Source organism: Carassius auratus, unplaced genomic scaffold (assembly GCF_003368295.1).
Source record: "Carassius auratus strain Wakin unplaced genomic scaffold, ASM336829v1 scaf_tig00050708, whole genome shotgun sequence".
Lineage (NCBI taxonomy): Eukaryota > Metazoa > Chordata > Actinopteri > Cypriniformes > Cyprinidae > Carassius > Carassius auratus.
This window is the reverse complement of record NW_020527165.1, coordinates 29,785-41,436: the sequence shown is the minus strand read 5'-3', so window position 1 is coordinate 41,436 and position 11,652 is coordinate 29,785. Positions and strand designations below refer to the sequence as shown.

The 11,652-nt window shown below is 34.5% G+C and overlaps 3 protein-coding genes across 3 annotated transcripts; all 3 read right to left on the bottom strand.

The window, feature by feature from the left end:
- Positions 1-6,266: 6,266 nt before the first annotated feature.
- LOC113089630 (uncharacterized) lies at positions 6,267-7,482 on the bottom strand. Its single transcript, XM_026256088.1, has one exon. It carries the CDS (start codon positions 7,290-7,292, stop codon positions 6,267-6,269), a length of 1,026 nt encoding a protein of 341 aa, XP_026111873.1. The 5' UTR covers positions 7,293-7,482.
- Positions 7,483-7,578: 96 nt separating this feature from the next.
- Positions 7,579-9,308, bottom strand: LOC113089629 (uncharacterized). Its single transcript, XM_026256087.1, has 4 exons — positions 8,546-9,308; positions 8,000-8,098; positions 7,680-7,918; positions 7,579-7,593 (listed from the first exon to the last, which is right to left on the bottom strand). The coding sequence occupies exons 1-4, from the start codon at positions 9,231-9,233 to the stop codon at positions 7,579-7,581; spliced, it is 1,041 nt and encodes a 346-aa protein (XP_026111872.1). The 5' UTR covers positions 9,234-9,308.
- Positions 9,309-9,480: 172 nt separating this feature from the next.
- On the bottom strand, positions 9,481-10,463 carry LOC113089631 (uncharacterized). The gene is made up of 2 exons (XM_026256089.1): positions 9,630-10,463; positions 9,481-9,498 (listed from the first exon to the last, which is right to left on the bottom strand). Exons 1-2 carry the CDS (start codon positions 10,461-10,463, stop codon positions 9,481-9,483), a joined length of 852 nt encoding a protein of 283 aa, XP_026111874.1.
- Positions 10,464-11,652: the final 1,189 nt, after the last annotated feature.

Below are 11,652 nucleotides of genomic sequence, written 5' to 3'. Positions count from 1 at the left end.
AATAACAACTGTCATTAATTATGCACACTCACAATACACTGAGCAGAACAGTGAAATTGTGTAAATCTGATAATGGGCTAACAAGAATCCAGAAAAAAAAGATAAGCTCTATCATCGTGGTCTTGTCTTGTTACCATAAAATCAGATCTGTACATAACAAATCAAGTTGAGAAGCAGTTTAGTAAAAGGTAAATATGTTAGCTTTGAAATGAACAGAAACTCCCTCATGTGTGCTAAAGTACACTGGACAACATTGGTGTTTATTGAACAGTCTTTGAAGTTCTTCACGTATACATGGTCTATTAAAGTGCCTTTTTCAGTTGTTGGCTTTTTAACAAGTTGAATAAAAACCCTTATCTGACATGAAAGAGCACAGAGATTTTGATTTCAATGCATCATTATTAAAGTCTCCTATAAGTAATTTTTATTGCATAATGAAGACATTAAATTGATCAGTTACTCAAATTGTCTTTTGAAAATTGAAAAGGATATGTTTGTGGTCTATAAACAAACAGCGAGTAATATGTCATTTTTTGTAAAAATGTGTCACCAAGCACTCCAAATTAAGATTAGGGAATGTTATAGTCGTGTTTTCCATATCACATGCTGTATATAATCCAACTCCACCATGTTGTTGGGTTTTTAGATCATTGAAAGGAGGACAATTGCTTGTGTATGACACAGAGCGAGAAAGACCCACAAAGTTGTAATTGTTTTATTTGCACAATATCTGATTGATAGCATTCAGGTAACCATGTTTCAGTTAAGCCAATGCACATGGGCTGCAGCTCTTGAGTACAAATCATCAAGTCTTGTTTTATGACACCGCAAACTCTGTACATTTAGTAAAAACAAAGAAAAATAACTTTTTTGATCTCTCAAAACTAAATCATTCATGTGTCAAAAACAGGGCATTTCATTAAGTGCCTCAGAGACTTTTTCATTACAATAAATACTTTTTTCAGTAAAATCTTTTATTGTCAAACCAGGCAAACTTCTTACACGACTCAGTGCTACATAAGCCTGTCCAGCAGCGAAAAACTTTTTTTAAGCTAACAACCGCATTATCAACAGTTAAACCTTGTACCTTATGAACTGTGCATGCCCAAGCCAACTTTAAAGGAAACTGTCGACGAAGACCACCTTTACTACAAACATTTTCCTCTTCTGCATATATTGGTGTAGATTGTGACAATCTTGTTGGCTCAGACATACACAGTTTACGTCTTTTAATCCTACATTATTATCATCAAAACAGATGTAGACGACTTCAGGTAACTTCTTTTTATCAGAGCGTGCAATGTGTGTAACAGTACCACAAACACCATTAACCAGTCCATCATTAACATCTAAATTTTTAATGAGCATGACACGTGCATTTATTCCTAAAAGCAATTTGCAGACAAGCATGTATTGTAAACTTTTACGTGATGACCATCAAGTAATTTCCCAGTCTTTTTACTACGTGCATAATCTTCAGACTCTATAGTTTCAATCTCTTGACAGGTTTTAATTAAAATCTCTAGGTTGTGCTCATGAACTTCATCATTTGTGGAAAAAATATGTAAAGCATCATTATTTTCTTCCCCATTGTCACAGTTTGATAAAATTTCTAAATCTTCTTTTCTCAGTTGAGTTTTCCTATTTCGTTTTCTTAATCGATTTAATAATTCTGCAAATGTGGTGTCCTGCTGTCTAACAATTTGAGTTAATTCTACAATACTAAAAATTTAATAATGAGTCCAGGTTCATCTACAAAGAGAGGTTTACCTTTTACGGGAGCCAATTGGAAAAAGTCACCTACAGCGATTACAGCAACATTACCAAAAATACCAAGATCTCCGGTTTGTTTAATTTGTCTTAATCTTCCATGAATATATGCTAAAAGTTTATGATCTACCATTGAGATTTCGTCTATAATTAAAATCTGAAGGCCATGGAATTTTGCACGCAAAGAATTTAACTTCTCTTCACCCAAAGGTGCGTATGGCATCTTCATATTTGTTCCGATGCAGAAAGTTTGATGGATTGTAGAAGCCTGGAGTTGGAAGGCGGCAATTCCAGTTGGAGCAAAAGTTAAACACAAATATCATCTGGGTTCAAAGCAATTTGTGACAATAGTCTTGTTGCTTCATATTTTATGGCTTTAATTAAATGGCTTTTTCCAGTGCCTGCTCCACCAGTAATAAAAGTATGAAATGGTTTTGGGTTTTCTCCTCTAATTTTATCTAGACACCACTGTCTGATTGTATTAAAAATTGCCATCTGGGTTTTGTTTAAAGAACGAATTAAATTCAAACCATCTACATGACTCAGAGTATTTTTTTTCTCTAACTGAGGAAGCTGTTCACTACTGAAGGCTAAATCTGGAATATTACTTTCAGTTTCGTTTATGTGTTTGAGAGATTCACGTCTTAATTGTGCACATTCAAATGCTCTAATTGTTGTTCAGGGCAGAGCAAACACCATGCATTTTCTAATATGCCATCATTATCTACAGCTGTTTGTGCAGTATCCAGCATATCTGCATCTTTTTCAAAACGTGCTCTATTTGCATTTTACTACAGTTTGCACTAAATGTACAGATCCGTTGCTTAAAAAAACTTCACCTTCCCTGTAAAACTGTTCAAAATGATTAAAGCCCACTGGTTTTAACTGGACTATCTACACGATAGGAAGAAACAACTGTAAAAAAACTTTGATAAAATTTTTCAGGACTCTTTGTCACTGAGAATCGAGCAAAACGCACAATAGCAGGTTGAGTACGTGTTCTTTTTACAATGAAACCTAAATTGTTTTTTAACTTTATTTTATTAGCAGAAGATGTTCCATGATATGCAATGCGATACTCAGATGCAAATGTAGCTAAACACATATCATCAAAAGCAGTCTGATTTGGTCTATTCTTGTAACGATCTACAAAACTTGTCATCCATATATCTTCGCTTTTCAAATGTTCAGACTCCAATTTGTTTTGAATAACACTTAATGGTAAACTCATACGAACAGTATCGTCACCTGTAGGAATAAACTGAACATTTCTTGAGCACTCCTTTAAATGCATATTTGTTAATCTGTACACAGCTTCTTGCGCACTAACTTCACGATTGTGCAAATACACACTTCCTAATTTCCTCAAAGCTTGCCTTGCATCAGTATTTCCTTGAGTTGATGCTTCCCGCTGTGTATTGGCTAACAACAAACCCATTTCTCTTTCCGATTTTGAAATGTAAGAAATTATATAAACTATGCAGGCATAAGCATCAGTTACATATTGAATATCCATGTTGGCATTCCAGCACTGAAGGGCAAACTTGTTATACTGATTAACCCAAACTTCATTTAACTGTCGTTTTAAAACAATGTGTGTGTTATTATTTATGCACTTGTATGCCATTTCAAATAAATCCTGATTTATACCTACACTGCCAAACAATTCTTCCATAGAGTTTATATTCTGATCTAAAACAGCTTTCTTCACTGAAGCCATTATATCATGAGCATATTTTACATTTATTTTTTCGTTAATATCAGGATTTGTACAGTCATTTAGTTTTTCTCTGTTGTTATTTTGACAACTATCACAAGAAACATCTTTGTCAGACACATCTTTCTCAGGCACATCTTCAACTTTTCTACGACAAATAAATGTTCGCAATGATGGAGGTTTAGGAAAATTAAAACGACAAACTGTGTTTTTCTTTTTACAAGTTTTAGAATGGTGTTTACTATGAAGTTGCACAGATGTAACGATGTTGTGTAGCTCCTCATTTCAGTGGCACCTCACATGAAACATATCTGTCTATAATTCAACTACTTCTTCATCAGATTGTTTATCTATTTGTGGAGCATTTTTTATCCAGAACAAACAATGAACGTGAGGTGAACCTCGCTGTTGAATTCAACTCTATAGAAATAATCAACAATTTTCCCCTATAGGTTGTAGAGGTGACATGAGGACCTCTTTAAGAAAACAGTGCCACCTAAAATCAAACATACGTGCTGCAGTGACAGGATTATTACGCAAAATTGCACATCTTTCAGACCATTCTAACTGATCTGATGTTTCTGCTCTACCTTCTTGTTTTAAAATGCTTGACATCAAATTTGTCCATCTCATGTCAGCAGATGAAAATGAACAAAACCATGTGGGAATGCCCAGCTGTCGAACCATTGCAAACAAATCTTTTTGCACACCTTGCCAAAATGCAGGAGTGCCTCTTATTGGCTTTAAAAACCTATAGCCTTCATCAAAATTAAGTAATTTCTTCAAAGAGTCTGTGTCTTTAAACATATCATTTGATATGGACTTATGACATCCTTGCCCTTTTCTTAGAGCTATGGAAACATTAGATAAAACCTGTTGTACCTCAGATAAATATTGTGCAAAAAAAATGTATTCAGTATTTTGTGCAAATCTTCCATCTGCATGCAATATTCTATTGTTAAAATATCTTGATAGTGTTAATCTCTTTGCCCTTTTGTCATGATATGTTGGACAACCATTAGGAAATAAAACAGGAAAACATTTAGCCTCATTAGTTTCATCTGTAAGCAGTTTCACAGGATGTTTCCTTCAGCAGGTGCAACGTTCAAGATATTGTCAACATATTGATCAAGTACTTCTTGCCCAATGTCAACTGGTTGTAAGCATGTGTCCATAAAAACACAGTGCTGTTGTCTGTCATGTAATTCCTCATCATTATTTGCATTTTCCACAGTCTCCTCTATGCTACTATCATCATTCTCTGCAAAATCTTGTCTGTGAAACTCATTTAACCAATCTTCATTAAACATTACATCTGAATAATACTTGTTATGTTTTTTTAAGTAACACAATGCTAGTTTAATATTATTTGCATCAACATACTGATATTTATAATGACCTTTATATGTTAATTTGCGTTTTAACTTGATGCACACTAATGAATTGTCAGTATTTGTTCTGGGCAAAACATTTGTTGTGTGTTTAAGATTAGCTGGGCAACAAGTGACAGGACCGTGTACTCCATTTTGACCACCTTTTGGTAATGCAACATCTTCATAAATGGAATATGCAATGCTATTAAATGTTGTTCCAAACTATTGAGAGAAAACAACTCTTCTGGTATAGGTTGTAGTTCTAGATTGTTAATGGCACTTTCTGCTGGCATTTCCCCTTTTCAATTTAGAGTGACAAGTAAAGCAAATCCAAAGTTGACCTTTATTTGATGTCATCAATTCACAGGGCAGAACACATTCATTGTTGCACTTGTGTAAAAAACACATCAGTAATACATTTCTGAGCTAATAACACTGTGCTTGAATTTTGATTGTAATGATCTCTTTGACAAACAACACTTGTTGCCTAAATAACAATCTGTGACAAACACAACAAACAAAGTCTAGATCTGAATTAACCTTCTGTGTAAAGTTGTTTTTGACAAAATCGAACAACTGTTGTGTTTGTTTTAGGTGCTCTTTCTTTGTTTTGTTATATTTTTTTTATATTTTCTTTGTGTAATGGATTATTTGCATACTTTATCTTACTTCTTTCCTTTACTTTATACTTATATGATTCATTAGTACAATATCTCAACCTGCTGTACTCTTTCAGTTTCTGTTTATGTTGCACATTGCACATATATTTTAATTTGTTGTACTTTTTCAGTTTGTTCTTATGTTGCGGATCATGACGGTACTTTTTTCTGTTGTACTCTTTTAGTTTATGCTTATGTTGCAGATCTTCACGATACTTCAATTTGCTGTATTCTTTTAGTTTATGCTTATGTTGCAGATCGTCACGATACTTGAATTTGCTGTATTCTTTTAGTTTATGCTTATGTTGCAGATCTTCACGATACTTTAATTTGCTGTATTCTTTTAGTTTATGCTTATGTTGCAGATCTTCACGATACTTTAATTTGATGTATTCTTTTAGTTTATGCTTATGTTGCAGATCTTCACGATACTTGAATTTTCTGTATTCTTTTAGTTTATGCTTATGTTGCAGATCTTCACGATACTTTGTTCTGCTGTACTCGTTTAGTTTAAGTTTGTGTTCTTCATTGCAATATTTCAGTTTACTTGCTTGTTTTACTAATTTATTGTATAACACATCACTATAATACCTAGTCCTACTCACAGCTTTTGCATGTTGCTGGAACTCCATGTTCTTATGATACTTACATTGCTTGTTTTCCTTCATTTTGCTTTTGAATCTTTTTAGTGAATAATATTTTTTAAAGTAGCTGCTATTATTAACAAATGCATCTTTATTTGAATTTTCAACCATCAGAATCTTTTGTCTCCTGTGTTTCATAAACTTCACTCTGTGCTTTGACACTTTGTCTTGTGCGTGTGCGTATACCAACATTGTGCTTTTTATTGTGACAGAACTCATAACAGTTATGAGATTCAAATTGTTTTACACAAACAACAACTTCATAATGATTTTCATTGGAGTGATGCAAGTATATGCCTTGGTTGCACATCTTTTCATGCAAACAACTAAACTTCAACCATTTTCCAAGGTGAAATGTAAAAATGTCAACCCCTAAATAGTTTGCTGTGGATTGAATTTCAACCTCAGTGGCCCATGTTCCCACGTACTTCATTTTTGAAGAAGATAAATAATCTTCCATAGATGTGTATTGAGATCTTAAGAGATTCTTGTATTCAACGCTGTGCAACTGCATATGTTTCACAATTGCAAGTCTAAGTGTTCTGTGAGCTTTTTGTGTACCACATATCACCTGTGCCACTGCCCGGAAAAAACAATTCCCATCTTCAAGAATGCTTTCTGTTTCACAAGGAGAGCCCATTGGTCCACTGTCTGATGGCGAATGTAGATTTTCACCCTGGAACTCTACATGTACTTTACTACACAATTTTTGTTTCGTTTCAAAACACAAGGGACTGAAATCATACACAGTGTTAGCTCTATCTCCTAAGCAAATGACATCTGCATTTGAACTGCATTTAGAAATTGATTCAATTATCTCTCTGTTTTCTTTAAAATTGTATTTCCGTTTCTTAACATCCTTACATTCTGTCATTTCTTCTGAACTTAAAGGCAAAGTTTGAATTTTTCTCTTCTTACCAACACAATACCTTGTTTCAGTCTTATCACTTGAGATTTCTGCTTGACTGTGACATGTGTTACTGATTTTAATTTGGTGTACACAAACACCAGTTATTTCAAAAAACTTTTCATGTCCGCGCATACATGCAGCTAAATTTTTTATGTGCCTCAAAACACTGGCCAAAGTTTTGTGATATACTGCTACACTGAAACCATTACCATCAATCATTCCAGAACTGCTACGTGCATGAGAATCGACCACAGCAAATTGTGTATTCTGTTTAATAATGGCACAAGTATTACCATTCAAGTTAAAAAAACATGTGTCATATTTGTCAAGTATAATTTGCAAACCATCAGCTAATGTCACCCATGCACCAGATCTAAGAAATTCTCCATCAACAACATCTACACATCCAGAAACGCATCTGCCATATTCAAATTTGAAAGCATTTGTTTTGAACACATATTCTTGTGGAAGATCCGGAATACATAACAACTTATCGTCAGTTGGATCAGTAATTGAACCACTTTGATGCAAATCTGAATACAAGCTATCACCAAGATTTACCACGTTGTCTAAATCACAGGTTTCCCAGGAGAACACACTTTGTACGTTGTGCATAGCGATAGCAGCCAAACTAACAGCAACACACTGTCTTCCTGCCCACTTGAACTTAAAGTCTCCTTGATGAAATGATCCACGAACACTTTTCCTTTCATTTGATGGAAACACCGTACTTTCGTCAATCTTCTTTGCAGGGCATGAATTAGTTTCTACCTTGACATTGCTGTTACATGCAGACATTTCTGATTCGATAACCTGTACCTTGACACCACATATATTCAGGGTATCTGCATTCAAACTCACCATAAGAGCATCTATGTGCAAAATCAGATCTTGCCAATTAGTGTTAAAAACCACAACTGATGTACCTATGTCTGATCCCAGACCAGATGCGTTACGAACATTACAGTCTACAACGACATAATAATCATTGTGCTTCATGATCGCGCAGATCTCTCCGTTTATGGCTAACAGGCAAGAATCATAACTAAAGAAAATTTCCTGTACTATTTCATACAGCTCAATCTTTTTTACATCCGGTCTCTGTTCTACTGATACTTCGCATATTTTGTTGAAAACAGTGTGTTGACCACTGATCCAATGAGAAAAATGTAAATCTCCATAACCTTCTTGCATTTTCTGACATAAAGATCCATCACTAAATAATTTTGATCCCTCGCTGTGAATGTCTTTAAGAACTGATTTCTTCCAGCTACACACATTATGCATTTTATGCTTTACAATTGAAGCAACACTGGAAGCTGCTCCTATAAACTCATTTTTCATGTCTGTCGATCGTATTCTGACCTCATTAGCCGAAATAATGCCAGACACATCTGTACACATACAATTCTCCTGTGTTTCATAAACTTCACTCTGTGCTTTGACACTTTGTCTTGTGTGTGTGCGTATACCAACATTGTGCTTTTTATTGTGACAGAACTCATAACAGTTATGAGATTCAAATTGTTTTACACAAACAACAACTTCATAATGATTTTCATTGGAGTGTTGCAAGTATATGCCTTGGTTGCACATCTTTTCATGCAAACAACTAAACTTCAACCATTTTCCAAGGTGAAATGTAAAAATGTCAACCCCTAAATAGTTTGCTGTGGATTGAATTTCAACCTCAGTGGCCCATGTTCCCACGTACTTCATTTTTGAAGAAGATAAATAATCTTCCATAGATGTGTATTGAGATCTTAAGAGATTCTTGTATTCAACGCTGTGCAACTGCATATGTTTCACAATTGCAAGTCTAAGTGTTCGGTGAGCTTTTTGTGTACCACATATCACCTGTGCCACTGCCCGGAAAAAACAATTCCCATCTTCAAGAATGCTTTCTGTTTCACAAGGAGAGCCCATTGGTCCACTGTCTGATGGCGAATGTAGATTTTCACCCTGGAACTCTACATGTACTTTACTACACAATTTTTGTTTCGTTTCAAAACACAAGGGACTGAAATCATACACAGTGTTAGCTCTATCTCCTAAGCAAATGACATCTGCATTTGAACTGCATTTAGAAATTGATTCAATTATCTCTCTGTTTTCTTTAAAATTGTATTTCCGTTTCTTAACATCCTTACATTCTGTCATTTCTTCTGAACTTAAAGGCAAAGTTTGAATTTTTCTCTTCTTACCAACACAATACCTTGTTTCAGTCTTATCACTTGAGATTTCTGCTTGACTGTGACATGTGTTACTGATTTTAATTTGGTGAACACAAACACCAGTTATTTCAAAAAACTTTTCATGTCCGCGCATACATGCAGCTAAATTTTTTATGTGCCTCAAAACACTGGCCAAAGTTTTGTGATATACTGCTACACTGAAACCATTACCATCAATCATTCCAGAACTGCTACGTGCATGAGAATCGACAACAGCAAATTGTGTATTCTGTTTAATAATGGCACAAGTATTACCATTCAAGTTAAAAAAACATGTGTCATATTTGTCAAGTATAATTTGCAAACCATCAGCTAATGTCACCCATGCACCAGATCTAAGAAATTCTCCATCAACAACATCTACACATCCAGAAACGCATCTGCCATATTCAAATTTGAAAGCATTTGTTTTGAACACATATTCTTGTGGAAGATCCGGAATACATAACAACTTATCGTCAGTTGGATCAGTAATTGAACCACTTTGATGCAAATCTGAATACAAGCTATCACCAAGATTTACCACGTTGTCTAAATCACAGGTTTCCCAGGAGAACACACTTTGTACGTTGTGCATTGCCATAGCAGCCAAACTAACAGCAACACACTGTCTTCCTGCCCACTTGAACTTAAAGTCTCCTTGATGAAATGATCCACGAACACTTTTCCTTTCATTTGATGGAAACACCGTACTTTCGTCAATCTTCTTTGCAGGGCATGAATTAGTTTCTACCTTGACATTGCTGTTACATGCAGACATTTCTGATTCGATAACCTGTACCTTGACACCACATATATTCAGGGTATCTGCATTCAAACTCACCATAAGAGCATCTATGTGCAAAATCAGATCTTGCCAATTAGTGTTAAAAACCACAACTGATGTACCTATGTCTGATCCCAGACCAGATGCGTTACGAACATTATAGTCTACAACGACATAATAATCATTGTGCTTCATGATCGCGCAGATCTCTCCGTTTATGGCTAACAGGCAAGAATCATAACTAAAGAAAATTTCCTGTACTATTTCATACAGCTCAATCTTTTTTACATCCGGTCTCTGTTCTACTGATACTTCGCATATTTTGTTGAAAACAGTGTGTTGACCACTGATCCAATGAGAAAAATGTAAATCTCCATTACCTTCCTGCATTTTCTGACATAAAGATCCATCACTAAATAATTTTGTTCCCTCGCTATGAATGTCTTTAAGATCTGATTTTTTCCAGCTACACACATTTTGCATTTTATGCTTTACAATTGAAGCAACACTGGAAGCTGCTCCTATAAACTCATTTTTTACTTCTGTTGACCGCAATCGAACCTCATTGGCCGCAACAATCCCGGACACCTCAGTACACATACAAGCATCAGAATGAGAAACTTCAGCCTTACTTTTGTTGAGTGATTGCGTGCGGCGCATTCGGAATCTCTTTAGCTTAGGCATCTACAAGTAAAAAAAAGCACATTGTTATTATAGTAAAAGTGACATCAAGCTAAAAATGTACTGTAAAAGATAAGCAATATATTGCTACACACATAACAACACCAAAATAAGCTACATTTGAATCAAAAGTAAATACAGCAATTCTTCCGACTGTCTCTGACTAATCTCTGACTATCTTTCCATTTGGAAAAAATTTCAGAAATTAGATTACTTAGCAATTACCCCCAATTCAAAGCTAAGATAGAATGTTTTAAGTATGATAATATATCATACTTAAAACATTTGACCTTTACACACTTTTAAACATTTTCAAAAACTCCCGTTATTATTAATCAAGCTGTCTACAAAATAAAATAAATAATTTACTATTACCTCAAATTTCAACAAATTATGTTTTAGGATAAAAAAAACATACTAGCTAAGAATTAACAGTAGGCTAGAGTTTGAAAAATTACACCCAAAAAAATAGATATGCAAAAATAAACAAGGACTAACAATACTGTTAACATAGTATAAACATTAAAAACTAATCAAATAACATATGAATAAATTACATTTACATTTAATCATTTAGCGGACTCTTTTGTCCAAAGGGACTTACAAATGAGGACAATGGAAGCAATCAAAAACAACAAAATAGCTAGTTGTGAAAAGTGTAAGCATATAATTTCTTGAGCAAGCGCTGTCATTAAACAAATGCCAACGTTTCAACTTTAATTTAAAAGACTCTGATTAACCATTACATTTAGAAACTCACTTACAGTACTATAAACTTTTAGTTGAAATGGCGTCATTAAAAAGTGGGTAGTCCCACAGGCACCCCCATTTCTCAAAACATTTATCCTCCTCCCTTTGCTATTATTATTATTTATATTATTATTATTGTTATTCATTT

Coding starts and splice junctions, on each gene's coding strand:
- LOC113089630 (XM_026256088.1), bottom strand. CDS start 7,292: ATGATTGATGGTAATGGTTTCAGTGTAGCAGTATATCACAAAACTTTG.
- LOC113089629 (XM_026256087.1), bottom strand. CDS start 9,233: ATGACAGAATGTAAGGATGTTAAGAAACGGAAATACAATTTTAAAGAA. Junction 8,099..8,545: donor CAATAAAAAGCACAATGTTG/GTATACGCACAC, acceptor CTTGCCTGTTAG/CCATAAACGGAGAGATCTGC. Junction 7,919..7,999: donor TGGTCTGGGATCAGACATAG/GTACATCAGTTG, acceptor GTTTGAATGCAG/ATACCCTGAATATATGTGGT.
- LOC113089631 (XM_026256089.1), bottom strand. CDS start 10,463: ATGCAGGAAGGTAATGGAGATTTACATTTTTCTCATTGGATCAGTGGT.